Source organism: Macaca fascicularis, chromosome 3 (genome assembly GCF_037993035.2).
Source record: "Macaca fascicularis isolate 582-1 chromosome 3, T2T-MFA8v1.1".
In the NCBI taxonomy this organism is placed as follows: domain Eukaryota; kingdom Metazoa; phylum Chordata; class Mammalia; order Primates; family Cercopithecidae; genus Macaca; species Macaca fascicularis.
The window spans coordinates 159,009,938-159,037,200 of NC_088377.1; the positions used below are offsets into that span (position 1 = coordinate 159,009,938).

General features: G+C 34.1%; 1 protein-coding gene across 2 annotated transcripts in view; it reads left to right on the top strand.

Moving 5' to 3' along the window:
- CFTR (CF transmembrane conductance regulator) overlaps positions 1 to 27,263 on the top strand; it is a 181,689-nt gene that overhangs the window by 80,103 nt on the left and 74,323 nt on the right. For both annotated transcript variants that reach the window (XM_005550598.5, XM_065542499.2), the window contains 2 exons: positions 23,645 to 23,739; positions 26,268 to 26,354. In XM_005550598.5, the coding sequence (XP_005550655.2) occupies positions 23,645 to 23,739; positions 26,268 to 26,354 (182 nt within the window). The remainder of the gene's footprint in view (positions 1 to 23,644; positions 23,740 to 26,267; positions 26,355 to 27,263) is intronic.

Here is a 27,263-nt window from a genome sequence, read left to right on the forward strand (position 1 = left end):
GATATGAATTATGAAAAAGCATCAATATGAATTATGAAAAAGCATCAATATGAATTTTATAACCACAAAGTGGTCACTTATGGTTATAAAAGGATGGTCACTTATAAATATAGTAGTTGTTCTGTGTGATACAATTTACAGAAGTTGATATATCATGTGGAAGAAAACAGCATAGAATCCTGAAGGTCTGAACTGTGGCCACACTGGCTCCATGCTCAAGAAATGGCAATGGGGTTGGGAGGTGATTCCACTTTATGTCCCTTTCAGACACATAAACATGACTTGTGTGAGTACCTTATGCCAGACACTATTCACTGTGTAGTGAGCATGGTGGGTATGAAACGACAACTTTATTGTCTTTTCTGTCAAAGAACTTGTAGGCTGGTTGGGGGAAGAGACCATTTCAATATGAAGTGCTGAGCTAGAGCTACCCTTAGGGCACTACAGAAGCCTAGTTGATGGTTTTTAGCCTGGCTGGACAGTTCAGGGATCTCTAAAATCAGACGCCTTGAAGACTGAGTCGAAGACAAAAAATATATTTTGGACAGAGGAAATTGTATGAACAGAAACAAGGACATGAAACTACTTGGTTGGTGCAGGGTATCATCAGGATAGAACCAGATAGAACCAGATAGAACCAGAGTGTAAATAAGCCAGAAGGCCATGTCATGGAGGCCTTGTATAGCAGTCTCAAGAATTTGATTATGGAGAACTTTCATCAGGGGATGATGTAATCAGCTTTGAAGTGTGGATATATCACTGACTGTGATAGTGAGGAGCAGAATTAAGGTGGACATGATTAGAAGCTTTGTGAATAGCAGAAAGAACATAGATTTTGAAAGCTGACAGACTTGGGTTACTGAAGAAAGTTACTTAACCTTGCTATGTCTTGAGTTTTATCCTCTGCAATATGGGGATAATACTGCCTATTTTGTAGAGTTTAGTGGATTATTCTGGCATATATAATATAAAATAAAAGTTATTATTATTATTGATGGTACTATTTGCTATTCTGACTAGAAGGAGAAAGACTAATAGGAAGCTATTTCAGGAATCCGGATATGGTCATGATGGACAGGAAGAGACAAGAGTTATATATAGGAATTCTGGGAAGATAAGAAATGTCATGTTTATGTACTATTTGCATCCATCAGAAAAGGCATCAGGAAAAATGATCCTTCAGGAAAGAGTGATTTTTTTTCTTTAAGAAATTAGAAGAGGAGAGAAATTGGTTTGAGATTAAGGACTCCATGCATAACAAAAATTGGGAGGGAAGACAGGTAGAAATGCTATGGGGTTAGGAAGGAAAAATGCAGAGGTGAATTACTTAGAATTGAGACATCTGATCAAGACAGAGGAATCACAGCTTTTGCTAACGAAGTACTAGTGGAAGATGCCACTAGGTGAGGTTTAGTAAATAATTGTTGACTATAGGCTGCATTTAAAAAACTAAACAATTTATGCTTCTTCTTTGCATAAGTGTCAAATAAAACATTCAGCTTTTTATTTCAAAGTATCTCTGAGTCCCTGTTCCCTTTTATGTTCTGCTGACTTTTGTAACTGATTTAGGCTTCCTTAGTCATCTTATGATAGAAAAAATCACCCAGGCATTTCCTACATTTCTTGTATTTTTTAAAAATGTAATGGATGTAATGAATTTTAAACAAATGTAATGAATACAATGAGTAACTTAGTATATGCTGTTTTCTTCTCTATACTGAATGTTTAATATATGTTCTTTTCTATGCAACTACATGGTCAATTCCTTGAAAATATCAACTCCAAAATCTTTATTTTGGTATACTCCATGTAGCACATTGAGAGAGTATTAAACTCTTGTTGGATGATTGTTTCAGAAGTGTTTTGAAGTAGGCATGTCAGTTGCAAAAATTTTGCTCAGCAAATGTTGTTCTGTCTCACAGTCTCAAGACATTGAACAGATGATTACATGGTAGCATGTGATTGCTGGGAGTAACAGATAAAAGTAACTGAAAGTGCTCAGTTATCCGGACAGTGAAAATCAAAAGTGTCCCCTATTTTCAGTGACTTAAGAGTTTCCATTTTTGTGTCTTTGGTATTGTTGTTAAATAAGTGTTCTCACCTTTGAAAAGGCCAATAAGAATTCAATACACTATAATGCCTGTGTGCCAAATGAAGGTGCCCTTTTTTTTTTTTTTTTAAGTGTGGAGGAGTTTTGATCATAAGAACTTGAAATACCTACAGAATCCTTTATGGTTAAGCAGCTGGTGCCAGCACAAGAATCCCTCAATATGTTCTCCATGAAGCCCTGTTCACCAAATGCAAACATTCATGATTCAGTATGTTTTCATTTTGACTGCCAAAGTTGATCTATTTCTTAATATATTACATCTAGACTTGGAACTGGAGATGAGAACAGAATATTATCTTCCTCATTTTTGTGTTTTTGTTCAACTCTAATGTCTGCAAAGCACTTGCGTATGTAATGATCCTTGATGTCATAGGAGCAGGCAGGTAAGTGTAAAGTTGTCTGGATAGGAGAAAGCATGCACAACATATTTCACATAGTTTTCTGATTTCAGTTTGTTTTTGGAAATTATTCACTCAGTGAGATAGCTTAAAGACGTTATCACAGGGAAGGGCATGGAGATAGTTCTGTGTTGATAGAAAACCTGTAATGTACAGCCATGAGTGACGAGTCAGGTTCGGATTCTTCACCTTCAGTCCTCCTCTTTCATAAACAGCTCCATGTTTTGTTTTACATTTTCTACTTTAAATATAGGTTATAGAAGAATGAATTTCTAGGCAAAGTGACACTTATTTTAAAATACTATTATGTATCCCTGTGCCCATTAACTTATCCTACTATTTTTCTTCCCCTGTGTCCAAACCACCTTTAGAATCTCCTAAATATTTGTAGCTTTTGTAAACAGCACTGGAGACTTTGCTAGTTTAAAAGGAGAAATCAACATAATTAAGCCCTAGTTAATACTTTTGGAACCACGTAATGGTCTTCTTTAAGTGTCTGTCATGACAGCCATTACATATACATTATAATAAAAATTTATTTACTGTGTAAGTTGAAGAAGGTAAAATCTGGATGTAGTTTCTAAACTCTGCTTGGCAGTTTTGTACTTAAGTCACTAGAAGAAAAAAAAATTGGGAGGGAAGCTGACAAGAATTTACTGAAAGAAAAAAATACTTGGGAGGGAAATTGGCAAGAAGTATGAAAAAGCTTGGGAGGGAAGTAAGCAAATAAATGAGTTAATGACTGTTCTGGAAAATAAATTCTATCATGCAGATATCACATGACTGATTAAATTTGAATTTGACCTCCTGCTTTCCAGGTCTGGTAAAAACTAACCTGCAAGAACTTGAAACTTAACCTTTGAATGGTCAATCTACCACTGTAGGAGAATTTATGATCGTTCAGTTGGGAGAACTGAAAATAAAAAAGTACCATAGGAATTAACATTTGCATTCAGTAGCCAACACATAATGGACATCTAAAACAGGAATTTGAGGCCAGGTGTGGTGGCTCATGCCTGTAATAACAGCACTTTGGGAGGCCGAGGTGGGTGGATCACAGGAGGCCAGGATTTCAAGACCAGCCTACTAAAACACACACACACACACACATACACACAAGCCAGGCATGGTGGTGCACATCTGTAGTCCCAGCTACTTGGGAGGCTGAGGCATGAGAATAGCTTGAACCCAGAAGACAGAGGTTGCTGTGAACTGAGATCGTGCCACTGCACTCTAACCTAGGTGACAGAGTGAGACTCTGTCTCAAAAATAAAATAAAACATATATTTGAAACACAATGAACTATGTCCCTTAAACAAGAATAAACATCACTAAATGACTGTACCTTGAACTACCTGTAATTTCTCCTGATAGGTAATTAAGCTTCAAAGCACTGACACTTATTTACTGTAATATGAAGCAATAACTTTAAAAACAACAACAACAAAAAACTATTGAACCAGAACCAAACAGGAATGCTATAGCATTTTGTGAACTAAACTGCTATTTCATTTCATTTGAGCCCTGGAACTTGAAAATAAATGCTAGCTAACATCTGTGAACAGAACAGACCCATAAGCACTGTGCTAACCACCTTTCATGAACTGGTCATTAAATCCTCACTTTCCATTTGTCTAGTTACAGCTTCACTCGGAGTTTGCAGTCAAAGTGAAAACATGCTGAATTCCAAAAGTGTGAGCTGGGTTTTAGAAGTTAATCACAATTCTGGAACTAATTATTAGGTTAACAAATGAGAGTTCTTATGTCTTTAAAACCAAAATAGCCCTAAGTCTGTCCCTCCTAGTAAGATTTGGGTCAGTCAATGGAACAGTAGTATATAAATATAATTATAGCTGTCTAGGAACAAACTATCCTATGAATAGATAATAAAATTAAGACACTGAAGCCATGTTTTCATATTAAAACACAAAGTAAAACATCATTGTTTTCCAAAGGTAAAAGCCATACTGTATCATGATAAATATATATATATATATGCCTGATGTTTCAACCCTCTTGAAGAATTGAGATTCTTGACTCTACACTCTTAGCGTTTTCTATATTGAACAGATATCTAATTTAAGGAGGTCAAGAGAAATCTTACACTTATTTTTTAATGGTACCTTAGACATAGAAGGAACCTTAGAAATCTCTGGCTGATTCTTTACATCTGCAGATGATCATGTCACTAGGCTTCTGACTCTATAGCCATAGAAAAATGTTCGTGAAGACCTTTCAGGAAGGGAATGTTGGTATTTCTAAAAATTGAGTACAAGTATTCTCTAGACAAAACAGCTCTTGAAATGGTAGATTGTATTCCCATTATTATATTTCAGAACCAAGATATTAATACCTACTTTTTATTTACCAGGTTTAGTTATTCTTGAATTAGATTTTATAAATTAAAGAAATAGATTTCAATAAATATCTGTTGAGTTCCTAGTATGGACACACTGTGTTTGGCACCAGGGATGTTGCCTGCAAGTATAACAGGAGTTCATATTTGTAATGAGTTTATGATTTACAGATATTTTGAGGGTGAAGATATATACATATATATGTGTATACGTATATACACACACACACACATATGTGTATACATATATATACACACACACATTCATTTAGTAGTATTTACTACTAAATATTTTATGAGTGCAAACTTTGAACTGGGGACTGGGTCAAACTCTAGGAACATATTTGATGACAAAGACATAATCCTGTCCTCAAGGAGCTTTCATTCTAGTAGAGAGGATGAAAACCAGTACAGTTTGGTAAGTTATATGATATTGGTTAATGTAGGGTTCTTATGTAAGTCTAGAGAAGTAGCATTTAATCTGGTCTTAGAAGGTCAGGAAAGGTTTCCTTGGAGGAAGTGACATTTAAGCTGAGAGAAGATGGATAAACAGGAGTCATCTGAGTGAACAACAGGGAGAACATTCCAGAAAGAGAACAAAATGTACAAGGCCTGATGCCAAGAGAGAACATTCATTACATTGGGGAACTATAGTCAGTTCTGTGTGGCTGGGATGTAGAATGAAATGAGCCTGGACCCAAGAGAGCACTTTGCCCTGTGGGGAAGCTGTAAATATTACTGTAAGGTTGGAGTCTGGAAAAGTTTGAAGAGGCCAAGTAAGATTCCTAAGTACCCATTGGATCAAGGTCCTTAATCTTACAAAAACTTATGCAAATAAATAATAAATAGATGACAACCCAATAATCAAAAATAGACAAAACATATAAGAAGAAAATGTATTAAAAATATTCAAAGCATTCAACATATACAAATGTGTTCAATCTGATATATAATGAAAGAAAAGTATAAAACAACATTGGGCATGACTAAATAACAGTATGAGGGAGCCTGAGGAGAGGCAGCATTTGAAATTTCAGTACGGAAGAGAAAAGGGGTGACTTATAGAACAAGGAGACAGAAACCATAGAACATGTTTGGATCCTTTTCATGTGGGGACCCTTTTCTGAAGTAGGATGAATACAAGTAATGTGTGTGGATGCAAATATGAGGTAGGATGTAATGGGAAGTTGAGCAAATTCATATTTAGTCATTCATTCAGAAATACTTAATTGAGCTATTGCTGTGTGGCAAGCATCATTCTACAAATGGAGGACACAGTGGTAAGCAAGACAGTTTGTACTCTCGTGTAGCTTACCTTCCACTTTGAGAGGACAGATTACAAATAGGTTAAAAGTCAATAATACGATGTTTCAGCATTAACAATAAAAAATTAGGGTGATGTATAGAGTGCCTGGGAAAGAGTGTTCATGGACCTCTTCATTCTCTCCTCTCCTGCTTCATTAATGCTGCCATTTCTCTTTGTTTATGTTTCCAGTATAGTACTCACCACATTATTACTATAGAGCTACCTTATGAAGGTGAAGGTGTCCATCTCCCTACTTCTAAAAAAAAAAACACCCAAAAACAAAAAAAGAGGCAGAAAGACAGAAGGTCTAACTTTGATGTGTAACGTAACCAGTGAAATCCAGTTATTTTACAGCACTCCAGCTATAGAAGAGTTTGGGAAATGTAGTGTTTAGTGTTCTAGCCTTTGTAGCACAGAAAATGCCTGGAAGGAAAGGAATTGTGTCTTCCGCAATTGCTTTTCTTTATGGGGAAGAGCTATAGCCCAAATAATATTTTAGGAATATTCATCTATTGTCAATATGCAAACTGGAAGGGGATAATGAAAATGTTCTGGTTAAAAGTTTATGAAATATTGTTATTCGCATTTTAAAGTAAAAAGGGGCAATGTTTAAGGGACTTGTTTAAGATCACAAGTCTCATAATTGGTGGCACCAGCAATACAATCCAAATCTAACTACTTATCTTTTTGCTATGCCTTATTAGTGTTCATATTAGAAAAGAAATTCTGTCTCAGACACTAATGACTTGTTCTTTGAACACCAATTACTTTAAGTTAGAACTTCATACTAGTTAATTTAATTATGGGGTCACAGTATTATTAAACTATCAAGACTGTAAATTTTCTGTTTGTAAAAGAGATTATGATAACAAAGATTAGTGAACTAATGATATTGAGAATTCTATGACATAATTTTGGAAAATATTTGCAGGATATTTATTTTTGTGTAAATAATGCTTTCAAGCTACCGTTATCGTAAATAAGTGTATATTTGGGAAAACCACCTATTCTAACACACTTGAAATTTAAATAAGTCAGGAAATTTTTTTTCCAGATCTTCTCCCAAATTACCTTCTTCTTTTTCCTCTCCTCTTGGGAAAGAATCTCTTCATGCCTCATAATATCAAATTTAAACTATGGAAGTCCAGGTGGTGGACAGTCAGCAAAGGGGAAGATGAGAAGCTTGTGTTACAAAGCCAGCTCTTGACAGAATAAGGATCTGGTAGGAACTTCAGAAGTAATGGGTAGGTAAGTATGAAGGCCAGCTGCTAAGATCTGAATTACAAAGCAGAAGACTTATTTACTAGGGAGCTGGAAAACATATTAGGAAATCCAGAGCAGGGACAAATTTCAAGATAGCACAATAATATAGCAATGAAGTACTGAGAAAAGAGTTTTTTTTTCAGGGATTGGATTTATTCTAGCATTTTAGGCAGCATTTTGGGCATTTCTAAGTGGGCAGACTTAGAGGAGGTAGTTAAGGAATTAGCAGCTGCTAAATGCCAATTCTTAGACCAGTTGAATCAAAGTCATCTAAAAAGCTTTCAGAAACCAGACTTTTTAAGGGCCATTTGAGGATTCTTAAATCTGGAGTCCAGAAATCCGTAGCTATATGAGTCTAAGGTAGAGCTAGAATAAGAAAAATAAAACAGTTTGTTTGTTTCAGGTATCTTTTCTAATATTATTTGCCTTACCCCAAACACCTTAAGTCACTGCACTCTATAGCCATTCTTTTAAAAATGCTTGAATTATTCGTTTCAAAAGCAAATACAGATCTACACACATATAGAAATAAACATTAAAGAGACAAAGATATTAAACAGAGTTATATATGCTTACAAGTTCATACATATATATAACACTGAATATTAAGTGTGATATTCATGACAAAATCTATTAACATCCATTATGTTAGTGCTTTTTGTACCTTTTGTTGGGTCTAGTAAAAATTGCATTGGAATTTGAGTTTTCTGCTATACATTTGGTCGGTTCCTATCAGTGAAGGAAAAACCTTTTTTTATTATTATTTTTTATTTATTTATTTTATTTTTTGAGACAGAGTCTTGCTCTGTTGCCCAGGCTGGAGTGCAGTGGCATGATCTTGGCTCGCTCCAACCTCTGCCTCCCGAGTTCAAGTGATTCTCCTGCCTCAGCCTCCTGAATAGCTGGGACTACAGGCACCTGCCACCAGGTCTGGCTAATTTTTGTATTTTTAGTAGAAACGGAGTTTGCCATGTTGGCCAAGCTGGTCTTGAACTCCTGACCTCAGGTGATCTGCCTGACTCAGCCTCCCAAAGTGCTGGAATTACAGGCGTAAGTCACCACGCCTGGCCCCTTTTTATTTTTCAAGTTGATTGAAGATTCTTAGTTCTCATGCTTTCTAGTAGTGATTAATCTTTAGCCAATATTTCTATATACAGCTATCATGTTTGACTTAGGTCAACAAATGTTCTTTCCTAAAAAAACAGAATCCCAATTTTAATTTCTAAATTATTTAGTATCTATTTTCTGCTGTGAAAGTTGAATTCTGTTGATATATATCATACAGGGCCATGTAGCATTCTCAGCTACACATTCACATGTATAGTAGCTGTATACAAAAATGTTTAATTCATTGTCTCTCTCTAATACTCTCTTGACTCTCTATATTCTCTCACACACTCTATTCTTCCCTTCCTCTGTTCTTTCTACCTGTTCCCTCTGCTCCTACCACACTTATTCCCCCCTTGTCCATTTTCCTTGTGCATAAAGCACAACACAAGTGCTTAGTAATTATTAAATGTTAATAACAATGACAGTAACCACCCAATGATTTAGTGTTAATGACATGCTTTATTGAATGACATTACCTCTAAAGTTCATGTTTCCTTTACCCAGCCAAGCTTCTTACACTCCTCCCTTACCACAAGCATCTATATTGTCAAGGTTGTTATAAAGAGTAACAAGCCAGCCACTAGAAAAAGGTTTATGGTATTTTCCTATCTACAAAGTCACAGGAAGCTCAAATGTACTCAGTAAATATTGCAAAATTACACAGGACCATTAAATGTAACACTTCGCCCTTTCTTTAAAGTTGTCTCTCTCTCTGTCTTTCTGTCAATATAGCAACTCCCTGTATCATTGCCCTGTTGTATTTGCAAATCAGAGTTAATAAGCTTTATATTAGCAATTACTCCTTAACAACTTCTGGTTTGTTTGGTCCAGTTGAATAATGTTAGCACTTAAAAAAATAAAATTATAAACATTTATGTGAAAAGTGCATATATCATACTGGAAATGTTGTTATACACTCCTTAATAATTAAGTTAATCTTTATTGTACACTTATTATAATATCACTTTGACCTTCTCTAGTACTCTTTATCTAAGTATTCTCAAGTGCTTTACAATCTCAAACAGACCCAATGTGTTGTATGCATAGAATCCTTTGAAGCTGACATTTGTCTTTCTGACCAGTTTGTTGTAAAGGAAATGAGCCAAAAAACAAGTATCTAGATGAGTAGCTCAAACATTAGTACACATAGTAATCACAGGTTAAAATGCAGATAGATTACCCTGTTCAAATTCTCATGAGTAAGAGTAGGTGAAGCATTTTTAAATAAGCTCCCCAGGTGATTCTGAAATTGGTCCAAGGACCACATATTAAGAACTAATGATCCAAATAATTTGACTTTTTATCTGTAGATTAAACCATGCTGAGAAAATTATTAAAAATTGAAATGGCAGTGGAGGATGGTTTGAAAGAAAAGGTTTTCAGGGCCCTTTCAACAAGAAAATTAATTGAACACAATATTAAAACTCTATATTTGGTTTAAGACTAAGGCTTTGTTTTTAAATCTCAGTAATTTTTATGTAACAGGTCAATTCATTCCCAGAATCTTAATTCCAATGAATGATTTCCCACAACATTTTTTGTGGATAACTCCAAGGGACCTCAAAGGAAGTTGTAGGTTGTAGTGTGAACAAAGAGAAGTGGAATTTGTCCCTGTGTGTAAGGTTTCTCTAAGTAGCACAGGCTCTCATACTGCTTTTTAAAAAAATTATGATAGCATCAAGTGGAATTAATTTTTTTAGATCATACTTTCACAGAAGGGAAAATCTACTGTGAAGGCTGGAAAACCAACACCCTTAAGATAAATATGTTACCAGATTTCAGCACCCTTAGTAATCAGCAAAGATAAATGTTTAACAGTGTGTACAAAATGAAGTGTTTTGTGTTAAATCAGTTAGACAAAGTCAAACACTAATAACGTGGTTACAAATGAACAATAAATTAGGTAATCAGAACAGGTACAGGGATTAATAGCAGGATATTGGTATTATTAATGTATTTTGTTTTAAAATAACGAACTTAATTACAATTCTCCTCATCCTACCCCCACTATTTTATTTTATTCCAGTTTCAGCAGTTTCATATTATCTCTGAGGCACTTATTATTAAAGTTATCCAAATGTACACATTTCTCTTTATATAAATGTTTCAGTCCAGAAAAGGAGGCCAAATACATTGCCTCACAACATCTAATCTTTTCAGATGTGGGAATCTTTTATTTTCACACTTTTAAAGGTAATCTGTATTTCTGGTGTCTATTGTAGACAGAAAACTTTCATATGACAACACTCCTATTTCCTTAACTCCATTGATAGGGGCCAAGACAAATTCTAAGTAGAACTTTTTAGCCTGTTCTTCTTACCATCATTCTTTCACAAAACCTCCAGCTTTAGACAATTGCTATTATGAATTTGACATGTACTTTCCCAATCCATTTACATAAATTTACACCCATATATATGTATAGTTATCTATGAACAATATTTAGTAGCTTTTTTGTGTGTGGCTTTAAAATTTACATAAATAGTATAATTTGTGCACATCCTTCTTTAATTTGCCTTCTTGGCTACTGTTATCTTTTTGGGATCTAGCTATGCTGCTGGTATATAGAATTCTATTTCGTTCTTTTTTCATTGTTGTTTTGTACCCATAATGTGTCACATTTTATTTATTCCTTCTGTTACTGATGAACATTTAGATTCTTCCAGGGTTTTACTCAATACTGCCATGAAAATCTTTGAATTTTTCTCTTTTGCACGTACACAAGAGACTTTTCTGACATATTATCTATAGGTGAATTGTGTGGTCACAGGATACATACACACATTTTAAATTTCACGAGATACTGCCAATTTGCACTTTGAAATAGCCATACAATTTACAGTACCACCAGCCACTTATGAAAGTTCCCATTTCTTCAAATCTTTGAAAGTTCTTGTTATTAACAGACATATTAATTCTTGCCATTCTGATTTGTAAATCAGAATCTCTATTGTTCTATCTCTAGTTCTAATTTGCAATTCTCCAATTACTTATATGATGCTATATATTTTCATGTTTGTTAATCATTCTGATTTCATATCTTTTGCCAATTATCTTTTTGATAAGTTATTGTGGTGGCCATGAGATGTGCCTTACAGAGGCCTTGCTAAAGGGAATATGATTGAATGAGAGCCCCAGATGCTGTGTATTAAAATCCTTCACTGAGTTTGTCTCAAGATTTCTCCTTGCACATGAATGAATGAGTAAAGCTGGGATACTAAAGCAGATGTGTATTTGGGAGATATGAGACTTCTTTAGTGGCTGATTTTTGGCTCACAAATGACTTTGCCAAACCTTCCTTAGACTGCTCAGTGTTCTAACATCTTCTATCCAGCCTTCTACCCTTCTTTCCTTTACTAAGGGATTGAATTTACTTTGATGTTTCATAACCTCCTCTGCCTCCCTCCTTATTTCCTTTTATACCATTATTTCCCCTAATAAATCCTTGCACATTTAATACCATTTTGCCATTAGCAACTTGCAAGTCCTGTACTAACACAGTTCTGTACATTGCATTACCATCCTCTAGAGTGGGATCTTTTGTTGTAGAGAGTTTTAAAATTTTTATGTAGTCACTTTTATCCATATTTTTCTTTATGGTTTGTATTTTTGTGTCTTTTCTTTAGCATCTTTTCTAACAGAAATAATAATTTTTTAAATTATTATATATAAAAATAATTATTATATAGATAATATATAGAATAATATAATAGAATAAATATTATTTATATTTTATAACAATGTGGTTATATATGTCTAAATATTATAATAAACAAAATTTATTATACTTATAAAATATAAATAAATATTATTGTTATTTTATAACAATATAGAATAATATAACAGAATAAATATTATTCTATATTGCCAAAAGTTTGAAAGTTGCAATCATTAGAATTAATTTTTGTATATTGTGTAAGTTAGGAATCTAATTTTATTGTTTTCCATATGGAAAGCCACTTGTCCCAATATAATTTTTTGAGTAGTCTCTCCTTCCCCTATTGTCATTTTGACATCTTTTTTCTAGGTTCTGATCTATGCATGTGTTTCTTTATGGAAGAGTTGGCCCTTTGTATCTGTGAGTTTTGAATACATGGATTCAATCAACTACAGATAGAGAATATTTAGAAAAAGCATCAGAATTGAACATGTATATATATTTTGCTTGTCATTATTCCCTAAACAATATAGTATAACAACTATTTATATAGCATTTACGTTGTATTAGGTATTGTAAGTAATCTAGAGATGATTTAAAGTATACAGGAAGATGTGCATATGTTATATGCAAATACTAGCCCATTTATATAAGGGTCTTGAGCATTCATGGATTTTGATATCTACAGAGAGTCCTGGAACCAATTCCCCACAGATGCCAAGGCACAACTGTATTTATTCTATCATCTACTTGTTTAATTTCACATCAGTATCTACATTTAAAATAACAATAACTTTATTCTGTATATTTTTTATTACTTAGGATTAGAGAGTTTCCTCTGGTGGGGCATCATAGTGTCTCAAGCTAACCATAAAGACAAGGGAGGGCTAGGATCAGTAAGACTGGGCAGAGGAAGATACAATAGATCTCCTATGCATGAAACAAAAGTGCAGCTCAGAAACCTGCTCTTTCATTAAGTTGTCCTCTATACCCTCACTAGATTGTAAATTCTTGAAATCAGAGGCTATACCTTAATTGTCTCTGGTACCTACAATACTTCACTCACTGCTTGGAACATATTGCCTGCAATAATTAAGCCTGCTCTGGCTCCCAAAGCATAGAGCAAATCTAACCAGAATTTACCACAGTCGCTATCCAAAATACCAATTACAGTTGACCCTGGGACAATGTGGGGGTTAGGGGTGCTGATTCCCCATGTAGTTGAACATGTTGCATAACATAATACATAACTCTTGTTATTATGTAACAGGATTGAAGATGATAAATCTTTGGAAAGTGGGGCAAATAAATTCTTATGAATTTCATATCTTCCACATATGTTGTACTTTTTTGATAAGAAGTGGTAACCCAGTTCAGAAGGAAAATAATCATCCCCTTTTACTTATGCAGGATATTCAGTCTATCTTAGCACCATAATAGTGAATGATGGAAATCAAGCTCTATGAATACATTCCTATGTACATATATATGGCTATATAGTATACATGCATGCACATATACATATATAGACTTTCATATATGTGTATATACATTTCCATATATGTATCTATATTCAAATGTATATGTGTATATAGCCAAGTTATTGTGCAGTTGACCTTTGAACAACATGGGTTTGAACTATGCAGGTGCACTTACACATAGATTTTTTTTTTCCATTTCTGCCACCCCTAAGGTAGCAAGGCCAACTCCTCCCCTTGCTCTTCCTCCTCAGCTGACTCAACATGAAAACTATGAGGATGAAGACCTTTATGATGATTCACCTCCACTTAATGAATAGTACATACATTTCTTTTTCCCCATGGTTTTCTTAATAACATTTTCTTTTCTCTAGCTTGCCTTATTGTAATGATATAGTATATAATGCATATAACATACCAAATATGTGTTAACTGACTGCTTATGTTATCAGTAAGGCTTCTGGTCAACAGTAGACTATTGCTAGTTTAGTTTTTGGTAGTTACAAGTTATATGTGGATGTTTGACTGCATGGGGAGTCAGCACCCCAACCCTCATGTTGTCCAAGGGTGTTGTCCAAGGGTCAGTTGTAATTGGTATTTTGGATAGCAGCTGTGGTAAATTCTGGTTAGATGTACTATATTTGTAAATGAAAATCACATTGATTAAATATTATTGAGGAGAGCATTTCTAAGGGTAAAATCTTGTCTAATGCTTGAAACATCTTCAGTTTCCTGTCAGTTTAGATCTTTTTCAAGTAATTCTGAAAATCTCTCTTTTAAGCTAAATTTAACACAACCAAATAGCCAAATATTTAAGTTCCACTAATGAAGATATCTGAATTTCTGTTAAAAGTTTAAGATATATGTTAAACCCTTCTAATATAACTCTTCTTTTTCTCAGTCAAACCTTTTTTTTTCTTCTAACAGTTGCTTTGCTGCTTCTTTCAAAGTCATGCTTCAGCAAGGTTGCTATTTAAATGTCTGACTAAGCATGTTAGCTATATAATAAGATGGCTGGATAAGAGATAAATATAGAAAATTTAGCTTTTTTTTTCTACTTGCAATAACCCTTTAGGAATTAAAATGGAAAACTAATAACTATTTGATTCATAATAGTAGCAAACCATAAAATATTTAGACAAAAATCTAAGAAATTTATAAGATATATATGGAGAAAATTGAATTGAATAAACCCTTATCGAAGTACGTAAAACAAGACCTGGATTAATAGAAAGATCATGATTTTTCATAAAATTTTGCATCTTAAAAATGTGAACCCTATCCAAATATAGGCACATTTAACAAAATTATAAATACGACCCAATAATGTTGGTTTTGAAATTTTGTTAATTGGAACTTAAATTTCATATAGGAAGAAAAAATAAAAAATAAAAAATATTTAAGAGTGCATGCTTTGTATACAAATTGCCTTAATTGGAATCCTGGCTCTATCATTTATTAGCTGTGTTATCTTTGGGATGACATCCATCTTTTCTTATAGATATGCTTAAAACAGTGCCTGACATACAGTAAGCACTAAATATCCATTAGCTATTCTTCTTATTATTTATGTTATTAGTATTGTTAATATTTGTTATTATATGAGAAGACTAAATGACCAAAGAGAGTCAAGGAATTTATGAATAAGATTTATGCTTTGTCAGATATTAGAGCCATTTAAAAAAGCCCAAAGTGCCAAAAAACCTGGCAAAATGTTAATATAGGAATAAAAAAATGGATCTTAGGAAATATGAGAATATGATATATGATAGATGCTAAATGAATTCAGTAGAAAAAATATTAATTTAATAAATCATGCTTGCTATCCAAGTAAAAGAAAATGAGGTTAGATTTGTGTCTCATACCAAATATAACCATAAATTTTACCTTGATTAAATTTTTTAATTAAAAAAGAGCAATGATATTTGAAAAGAAATATAGGATCCTCAATGTATATCAGTTACCTGAAGGGTGGGTAGTACTTTTCAACAAATATAGGAATTAATCACTTGGAATACTAGAAGAAAAAAAGATAGCAAACAAATACAGGAATTCCAATTTCCAGCAGATACAGTGATTTCATGAAATGTTAACTGTGCACATGATAGATGGTCTATGGATAGTATAAAAGAGAAAAGAAAAAATGTTTTTTAACATATGCAGCAAAAAAGGTTGTTAACATCTATTACATACAAATAAAAATGAATATGTAACACAGAATTCAATAAAAATAGGCATTTCACAGGAGAGCAATTCAGATGTTCAGTATTTACAATTTCATAGGTATTAAGGAAAATACAAACTAAAATGGCAAATTAGCAAAAATTGAGGTGTGATTATATAAATATCTATATATTAATATCTATTGGTGGTGGTGATTATGGGGAAACAGGTACTTTCAAAACTTGCTAATGTAAATATAATTCTTTTGGTTGTTTTGTAAAGGAACCTGGCAACGTCTTTTAAAAATAAAGAAAACACGTACTTTTGACCTAGCCATCCCATTCATGAGAATATGTCTTAGAAAAATAAGATCACAAAATCATAGAGATTTATGTGCAATGATATTATTGGTAGGTTCTTTTATGAGGAGGAGTGTGGATAGTAAATGCCAGGGAAAGTCACATAGTACCTAATAAGTGTATTTATGAACTACAAAAGCTTACACTTTCAGTCTAGTCTAGTCCAGACTGCAAATAACTGTGAGCAAGTGAACTCAAGCACAGAATTGCTTGAAGGCAGGTTGCATCAATCTGCTTTCTTACAGTATCCTGATATTGACTTATCAAGAAAGTTACTGTGGTGTTGATTATTAAAATATTTATGTATCTAGGTATTTTTCATTCAGTAGTATGTTATTCAATTAGCAACAAGTGTAGGGATTTAAAGATATTCTTGTTTGTTTTTACTGCTGAAACATATTCTAGTGGAAATTTCAAATAAACAATTAGTCATCCTAAAAGCAAGTCACATTTTCTCAGAAAAGACAAGGTAAAGAACTTATATGTCCTCCCTCAATTCGTTTATAAGAATATAAGATGAATAAAAATATCATAGCACAATTTAGCATTGTAAAATAAAATTAACTGGTCATTTCTAGTGTGGTCATGCTTGGAAGGTGAAAGAAGTCAAGATCTTGTCTGGGAACATCATGTCTACCTTGACCTCACCCTTAAGAATCCTAGCCTTTAGTTTAAAATCACATGGCTACATACACACCAACTTCAACAACAGTACATCTGGCAAGGTCATGCAAACCTGGGACTTGAACTTCTGATTCTAAGTCCAGTGCTTTTTCTGGACATCATCTCTTGTACATTCCTTATGATGATATGCTATGTGATCAGGCCTTAAAATCTGCTTTTTTTTTTTTTTTTTTGTAAAGGCAGAATAGGGCGTATTATCACGTCAGGTAAGCATTCTATTCAAGGATAAATGGAAATGAATGTCATATATAGGTCACTGATAAATATCTCATTACAAAATTATGAGAGTTACCAATGTTTGAGTAACTTAATATACAATGTTTTTACAACTGTTAAAGGAAGATATTATTATCCCCATTTTATAGATGGACAAGTTAGGGCCAGAAAAGACTTCCTCAAAGCTGTTAGTCCTGTAATGGAGACAGGGCTAGAATACAGGTCATTTTGCTCTTTGACTAATGTTACCACTCATGTTTTGTATTTTGTGTAAAGTTTTATTTCATTTTACTTTATTTATTTTTTGAGACAAGATCTTACTCTGTCACCCAGGCTGGAGTGCAGTGGAGTGATCACGGTTCATTGAAGCCTTGACCTCCTGGGTTCAAGTGATCCTCCCACCTCTCAATCTCCAGAGTAGCTAGGGCTACAGGTGTGTGCCACCATTCCTGGCTAAATTTTGCATTTTTTGTGGAGACAGGGTTTCATTATGTTGCCCAGACTGGTCTTGCACTTCTGGGCTCAAGCGATTCACCTGCCTTGACCTCCCAAAGTGCCAGTATCACAGGCTTGAGCCACCATGTCCGGCCAAGTTTTATTTTAGAATTTAAAAAAAACAAATTTCACTTGGATTGTTACATTTTATCTCATTGCTTTATATTTATAGAATTGCTTTATAAATGCCACTTTCTTAATTTTCATAGTTAGCACTCTTTATGAAACATAAACTATTATTTGACCCAGGTTTTTTTAGAGGAATTGAGTCAGAGACCTGTTAAGTAACTGAGATTTCACAATAAGCCAGACAGACCAGAGTTCAAATTCTGGGTCTCACATTATCCAATTCAATATTCCAGCTTTGTTACTTATTGAGCAACCACTACAAACACAGTTTACATGACATCTGATAGCTCTCAAAATGGATTTTACAAACATAATTCAGATTTCAACTCAGCAGTGACTCAGGAGGAAGGACACTTGGATGCATTTCTTTATGGCATTTTTCCCAGGGCACACACAACCTGGAAGATCTCCCAAGTATCAGGGAAGGTTTCACCCTGAGGAATCCCATTCCCTCTAATCTGGGACAAGGCGAAGGAGAGTACTGTCTCTCATCAGCCATATCTCCCCAGGCAGGCCTGGGCCTTCCTAGAATGCATGCCATGGCTTACTAACTGAAAGTGTTGAAAAGACCAGGCACTGCGGCACACTACACTATTCTTAAAATAAAAAGGAATCAGAGTAGCTTGTGGTTATAATTGAAATGGACAGAGTAACATGGTGCCAAGAAACTATTAGCAATTCCTTCCCTAAATCCCTCATTTTCTTAAAGCATTTTCTCCTTTTCCTCAACAAGGTTTAAGTTAGGATTTGAAGAATGATAAGACTAAAAAGGAGGGTTGTTTCTGGTCTTTGGAGGAATTTGATGTTCCATTCGATCTGAGTGTGCAAAGCCTGAGTTCACATGAGATCTTCTGATCTCTTTCTCTAATATTTTTCACCTTATTCATACAGGAAAAAAGGAAGGGAATACTTTATTTTCATTCTCCCTCCTCCTATTTCCTTGACTTGTTTAAAATATAAATGTTATAGACACCTAAGATAGAAATTTGACTGAAACAGCCTCTTAATTATTTTCTTAAAAATTAATGTAATAAAATCACATTGTAGTCTTTGGACATTTAAATCTAGAAGGGATATTTTCTTTTTCTTTTTTAAAAATTTAATTCAATAGTATTTGGACTACAGGTGGTTTTTTTGTTACATGGATAAGTGCTTTAGTGGTAATTTCTGAGATTTTGATATACCCGTCACCTGAGGAGTGTCCACTGTACCCAATATGTAGTCTTTTATCCCTCCCCCTGTCCCACCCTTCCTCTATTGTCCCCAAAGCACATTTTATAATTCTTGTGCTTTTGCAACCTCATAGCTTAGCTCTCACTTATAAGTGAGAACGTGCGATATTTGGTTTTCCATTCCTGAATTACTTCATTCAGAATAAATTGTCTCCAGCTCCATCCAGTTGCTGCAAAGGCCATTATTTCATTCAGTTCTTTGGCTGAATAGTATTCCATGATGTATATATGCCAGATTTTCTTTATCCACTTGTTGATTGACAGGCATTTAGGTTGGACCCATATTTTTGCAGTTATGAATTGTCCTGCTATAAATGTATGTGTATTATTTTTTTCCATATAATGACTTCTTTTCCTTTGGGTAGATACCTAGCAGTGGGATTGCTGGATCAAATGGTAGTTCTTTTAGTTCTTTAAGGAATCTCCATACTGTTTTCCACAGTGGTTGTACTAGTTTACAATCCCACCAGCAGTGTAAAACTGTTCCATTTTCAGCACATCCATGCCAACATCTATTATTTTTTGACTTTTAAATTATGGCCATTCTTGCAGGAGTAAGATTGTGGTTTTAATTTGCATTTCCCTGATAATCAGTGATGTTGAGCATTTTTTCCTGTGTTTGTAATTTGTTTGCATATCTTGAGAATTGTCTATTCTGTCTTTTGCCCACTTTTTGATGGAATTATTATTTTTTTTTTTTCTTGCTGATTTGTTTGAGTTCCTTGTAGATCCTGGATGCTAGTCCTTTATCGGATGCATAGTTTATGGATACTTTTTCCCACTCTGTAGGTTGTCTGTTTACTCTGCTGATTATTTATTTTGCTGCACAAAAGCTTTTTAGTTTAATTATGTCCCATCTATATATTTTTGTTTCTGTTACATTTGCTTTTGGGATCTTAGTCATGAACTTTTTGCCTAAACCAAGGACAATAAGAGTTTTTCCAATGTTATCTTCTAGAATTATGTTTTCTGGTCTTAGATTTAAGTATTTGATTCATCTTGAGTTAATTTTTGTATAAGGTGAGCGTTGAGGATCCAGTTTCATTCTTCTACATGTGACTTGCCGGTTTTCCCGGCACTATTTATTAAATAGGGTATCCTGTCCCCACTTCATGTTTTTGTATGCTTTGTCAAAGATCAGTTGGCTTTAAGTATTTGGCTTTATTTCTGGGTTCTCTATTCTGTTCCATTGGTCTACTTGCCTATTTGTGTACCAGTACCTTGCTGTTTTAGTAACTATAGCCTTGTAGTATAATTTGAAGTTGGGTAATATGATGCCTCCAGATTTGTTCTTTTTGCTTAGTATCCCTTTAGCTATGTGGGCTCTTTTTTAGTTCCATATGAATTTTAGGATTTTTTTCTATTTCTGTGAAGAATTATGATGGTATTTTGATGAGAATTGTATTGAATTTGTAGATTGCTTTTGGCAGTATGGTCATTTTCACAATATTGATTCTACCCATCCATGAGCATGGGATGTGTTTCCACTTCTTTGTGTCATCTGTAATTTCTTTGAGCAGCATTTTGTAGTTTTGCTTGTAGAGATCTTTAACCTCCTTGGTTAAATATATTTTCAAGTATTTTATTTTATTTTATTTCATTTCTTACAGCTGTTGTAAAAGGGATTGAGTTCTTGATTTGATTCTCAGCTTGGTTGTTGTCAGCAGGGACATTTTCTAAAGTATGGACTGTAGTTCCTTATCTTCTGTTTCTTATTGACACCTTCACTTTTCTTGTCCTTTTTTCCCACTATTATCTTCTTGACTTTTTAATATGTAGATATCTGCTTCTCCTGACAGTTTTTGCTTTTCCAATTTTCTTTCTTTTTCTCCTCTGCACACATTTATTTATTTTCTTCTATGTAGTTCTTTAACTTAATATTTGATTAACTTGCCTTCCCTGTCTCTCTTCCTTCTTTCCATAAATCTTCATTAGTTGCCTGTGCTAGGCTAGGATTCTATACCCTCTAAATCCATAATCTGTTTTCTTTTTTTTTTTTTTTTTTTTTTTTTTTTTGAGACGGAGTCTTGCTCTGTCGCTGGGCTGGAGTGCAGTGGCCGGACCTCAGCTCACTGCAAGCTCCGCCTCCCGGGTTCCCGCCATTCTCCTGCCTCAGCCTCCCGAGTAGCTGGGACCACAGGCGCCCACCACCTCGCCCGGCTAGTTTTTTTTTGTATTTTTAGTAGAGACGGGGTTTCACCGTATTAGCCAGGATGATCTCCATCTCCTGACCTTGTGATCCGCACGTCTCGGCCTCCCAAAGTGCTGGGATTACAGGCTTGAGCCACCGCGCCCGGCCCCATAATCTGTTTTCTATAGTCAACTGTGTTATAATCATACTGTCAAGATAATTACTTATTTTTAGTACTTAAAAATATTTTGAAATTTTAACCAGTTTAATTAATACAATGTTGAGTTCAAATCTGAAAAAACAATGGAAAACTGTAATAATTTTAGCAACCTCCTGCTTTTTAATAATGTATTAGAAAATTCGCCTCTTTATCAAAAGCCTACAGTGAATCTATTCATACAAGGCAAAAGCAAACCATTCTCTTCATTCTCTTTTTTTTCCCCAAGAGATTTAAGTGCTTTTTTGTTTGCTTTTTTTTTTTTTTAAAGATATAGAGTCTTGCTCTGTCACCCAGGCTGCAATGCAGTGGTGTGATTGTAGCTCGCTGTAGCCTCAAATTCCTGGGTTCAAGCAATACTCCTACCTCAGCCTCCTGAGTAGCTGGGGCTACAGGTGCATGCCACCACGCCCAGCTAATTTAAAAGAAAAAAATTGTGTAGAGATGGGTCTTGCTATGTTGCCCAGGCTAGTCTTAAACTTCCAATCTCAAGCATTTCTCCCACCCAGCATCCTAAAGTGCTGAGATTATAAGTGAGCCACTATGCCCAACCAGATTTAGTTTTTAAAAAGAGAATGCGATTTGAAAAGGGAAAAATGTGAGGCAGGAGAGAAGAAATACACACATGAGCTGTCCTGTAATTGCTATAAAACTGAAATCTTCTGCCTCGCTAAAGGAGCACTTCCATGAACACCTCTAAATTACCTCATTACCTTCTAAATTAGGTGTGAAGTCTACCTTCTAAATTATGAGTGAAATCTACTGCAGTCTTGTTATTTGGATGGAATCCTAGGCACGTGGTCCAGTTCATGAGTTGAACAAAAGCATGCTCATTTAGGCCAGGTAGAAAGAAAGAGCTATGTTTTACAGGTCTCATAACCACAGAAGGTCCTCCCCATAAGCAGTGCTTATGGGTATTAATGACCTCTCTCTATTTTATTTCTCCAGCGCCTGAGTAGCAGAGTCCATTGAGTCCTGCTACATCTCCTCCAACATGTCAGCATTTTTTTCACAGGCCTTTTGTCACTCTAGATCAGAAATGTTGATAGCAACAGTTCCTTGAGGGCAGTGGCTAGCATGATTCCAGCCAACAGGAGCTGCCAAATGGTTCTCAATACAAATGACTACTTATTAATCTATTTACTTTGTGCATTTGGAGTTTTGCATGTGAAGTCCTATTTATGTCCATATGATAGATAAATGAAACAAATGAATAACAGAAGTAACCATTTTGACACTTTAGATATAGATAATATTGGATTATTTCTGGATTGTGAAAGAAGAAGGAAGAAGCATATGGAAGAGAATTTTTAATAGAGGGGAGGAAGAAGGAGGTGGAAACAAATGTGCAAGGATGGGAGGAGAAAAGGGAGAGAGCTTTTTTTCTTTTCTTTTCTTTTTTAAGGCTAATGAGAGTTTACTACCTATCTAACTCTTCTCATTCTTCAAGACTCAGACCAAATCCCATCTATTTGAAAACCTCTAGGGTATTCTATCTATTGTATACTTCAGTTATGTGCAAAATTAATTTGCCAATAATTGTGAACTCTTTTATAAACTATCTTAAAATGGTTAGCTAATCTTTGGGATGGTATTTAGCCTTCTGCAGGATTATGACTTACCTTCTAAATTAGACATATAATGCCTAGGAGTCAAGGACTATTTCTCATAAATTCCAGTCTTCTTTTACGATGCCTAGAATGGCTGTTGCCACAGAAATGTTCATTACCTGGGAGGAAGGATGACAGGAGAGGCAGAATGAGTGGAGAGAGGTCGTGGGAATGAGGTGCTGAGGATAGATGAGGAAGAAAGCTGTTTTAGTTGGGAGGATAGGTGAGAGAAGTATGGAAAGGAATTGCCTTGGAACCATGGAAGCCCAGTGAAGATACTTAGATCCTGCAGAGGTGTAAATAGTGTTCTTTTAGTTTCTCTTATTAGGAGGTTGATTCATTTTGGGAGATTTCTTTTGAAACGAGTGAACTTAAATTGGAGAAAAGTGCATTTTAGTATGTTGATAGCATTTGAATTTGTAAAATGGACCTATGGATGATCTACACACATTTATATGCCTATAAATATATACATATTTTATGTTTTGGTATTTTATAATTATTATTTAATGATCTTTAATGACATTTTAAAAATTAAATAAAAATTTACATCTAAAATTTCAGCAATGTTGTTTTTGACCAACTAGATAAATTGCTTTTGAAATAATGGAGATGCAATGTTCAAAATTTCAACTGTGGTTAAAGCAATAGTGTGATATAAGATGTGCCTTTCAAATTCAGATTGAGCGTACTAAAAGTCACTCTCTAATTTTCTATTTTCGATAATAGGACATCTCCAAGTTTGCAGAGAAAGACAATATAGTTCTTGGAGAAGGTGGAATCACACTGAGTGGAGGTCAACGAGCAAGAATTTCTTTAGCAAGGTGAATAATTATTGGTCTAACAAGCATTTGCCGTAAATGTCATTCATGTAAAAAAAATTACAGACATTTCTCTATTGCTTTATATTCTGTTTCTGGAATTGAAAAAATCCTGGGGTTTTATAGCTAGTGGGTTAAGAATCACATTTAAGAACTATAAATAATGGTATAGTATCCAGATTTGGTAGAGATTATGGCTTATTCAAAATCCATGCCCATATTTTGGTGTCTGTATATTTGTTTGCCTCATGGTATAGTTTACTACAAATGGAAGACTCTAGGATTCTGCACAATACTGGCAAGAGAAGATGTAAATATCTGTGAGTTCCATCATGGACCCCGCCACTCCAATGTACACACCAGCTTTAGGCTTCTTGGTATAGATAAACATCTACTTTCAAAGCTTTTCATCATGATTTTCATAGCAAAATAGGAAGGCAAATGATGTCACTTAGCTTAAAATCTATAATATTTAAAATAAACAGGACAAACACATTAACATTGTTGGGGGAGGAGGTCCCTAGGTAGAAACACTCTTGGTCCAAGCCTTTTAAAGCTGTTAAAGAGATGTAAATATAGATAATGTATGTCAAGGAGAGAGCTTTGTGGTTAAACTGTAACTTTCAGTTTAAACAATTATTGGTGACTGTGATGTCAAATGTTTCTCAAGCTTTATCTGAACAAAATTCTTCTCACTTTGTTGCCAAAGTCGTTAACAAGAAATCACATTGACTCATTGATGTGTTGGCTCCTTTCCCTTACTTTCTGTTGCTTTCCAGAAGCTGAGACTGGAAACTAACGCTCACTGAGCACCTGCAATTGCCTGGGAGTATTCTAGTCGTGTGTGTATTTTTGTGTGTATGTAATCTCCTTACAGCTCTGCAAAGTAAGAATTGTTCTCCCTGCTTTACAGAAGAGATCATAAGATAATTGAGGCTGTTAGATGTTAACTTGCCAAAAGCCACACAGGAAAATTGTAGAGTCACAATTTGAACCAGGTCCTTTTGATTCTTTACATTAAACCATGCTTTGATCTTGGAAACACATTGTAAGGTAATAAATCAATAGATATGGATAATTCACAGACAAGATAATGGCTTCTAAAAAATATGGAAGTTGATTATTTTTATCTGAGAGCCAAAGTAAGATTTATTCTAAGTATTCCACAAATTTAGATAAGATAGAGTATATGGCTTCTAGACATCCAACATAGAATTGAGTTTGTGTTATCAGTTTAAGATTTGGTTTTGCTGTAAGGTGCACACACTTTGAGGAACTACAAATAATTGTCTATTCTTATTCTGATCAGAATGTGTAATGTGTTGTCCAGTTTGGGATGAAGAATTTATTGTTTCTAATCTCATAAGAAACTTGTCATACATGTGAGGGAGAGAATTAAGAACTGAGTGTGGGGGATGGAACTGTGTACATTTTGACGGGATCCATTATGTAGCTCTTGCATACTGTCTTCAAAAATAAGTTACACTATAAAGGTTGTTTTAGACTTTTAAAGTTTTCTCATTGGTTTTTTAAAAATTTTAAAACTTGGTTTTAAAAATTTCTTAATTGTGTGCTGAATACAATTTTCTTTTTCACAGAAGTACCAAAAATTACATGTATAAACACAGAATCCTATGTGCTTGAGATATAAGTAAGGTTACTAAAATCACACTTGAAAAATGTAAATGTTATAAAAGAAATTGTCTCATTTCTATTAATATGAGAACTGTGTCTTCATCTTTATTACCGTTCTAAGGTCAACTCAATGTAGATTTTACTTGCTTATAGTTTCATATTTTAGCTAAATAGTAAAATAATATGGATATACATTTTGTTGTGAATTATTCATACTTTCCTTATTTGGATCTTTTATAAATATGACATAGAGACTAAAACTACAAGGAACAAAATGCAATATCAATTCTACAGTTGTGGCAGCACTGCTATCAATTTGTTGATAGTGGTTAACACTTAGAAAAACATTTTTAAAATAATTTCACATAAGTACTATAATTCATTAGCTATCTCTGACATTTTACAGTTTGAAATAGTTTATTTTCTTCTTGGTGTCTTCACCAAAACCCAACATCTTCGAGGGCAGGAACTGTATAATTTTTGCCATTGTATTTTGAGCACATAGCATGGTACTTGTCTCTAAATAGATACTATTGTTAAAAGTTGTTTTTTTTTTTTTTAAGGTAATATTTTATAGTGTATGCTATGGTACAATTCAGTTTGTGACTTTTGCTAGTTTATGCCACTTACAGTTAGCAAAACCACTTCAGCAGTTCTTGGAATGTTGTGAAAAGTGATAAAAATCTGCAACTTATTCCTTTATTCCTCATTTAAAATCATCTACCCCAGTAAAAACATGTATAAAAGAGCTACTTCTGCACCACTTTTGAGAATAGCGTTATTTCAGTGAATGGATGTAATGACCATATTGTAATGCATGTAGTGAACTGTTTAAGGCAAATCATCTACACTAAAAGACACAGGAAATAGTAATTTAATTTCCTTTTTCTTTTTAGAGCAGTATACAAAGATGCTGATTTGTATTTATTAGACTCTCCTTTTGGATACCTAGATGTTTTAACAGAAAAAGAAATATTTGAAAGGTATGTTCTTTGAATAACTTGCTTATAATGCTTATGCTAAAACACAAGAAAGAAAGTCTATCCCATCATAGATTGCATTTTACCTCTTGAGAAATATGTTCACCATTGTTGGTATGGCAGAATGTAGCATGGTATTAACTCACATCTGATCTGCCCTACCTGGCCAAGAGTCAAGATTGCTTTCATTAAAACCTTTTCTGACCACCTCATGCTAAACCAGTTTCTCCCATTGCTATACTGTTATAGCAATTGCTATCTATGTAGTTTTTGCAGTATCATTGCCTTGTGATATATATTACTTTAATTGATTATTATACTTAACATTCTTATTTACTTTTTTGTGTATTTTACTCTGTCTTCTCCTTAGATAGTAAACTTCTTAAGAAAATACATATGCTAAGTGTTTTACTGGTTTAATATAGGTGAATGCTTAGACCACTCATCTACCTCAATACTTCCTTGGAGATCTCCTCCTCAGTCACACAGAGCTCAGGAATTATATTTCCTTGGAACTCCTGTTAGGGTCCAATATACATGAAATTCCCTAGACAGACAGACAATCAGTATATGGTTTGCTTTCAAAGTTTCAAAATGGTTTCATGGACTATCAAATAGTTTATTGGGAGAACAGTTATATACTCTTCTAGAAATAAAGATTTTAAGCAATAAAGATGTATATGTGTATAAAATGGCTGGATTATTCCTAGAAGTACCTTTCTTAGAATTTAGTTAAATTTAATATCCAAGATACTATCTTTACAACCCTGAGACTGTGAAAAGTAACTTCTATCAATATAAACTTTACTACATTTTTATTGTGTTAGTGTGTTACAGTACAAAGTAGAACAATGTATCTTTCTATATGATATATTACATAATACCTAAAAAAACTGGTATTTCTTAGATGAT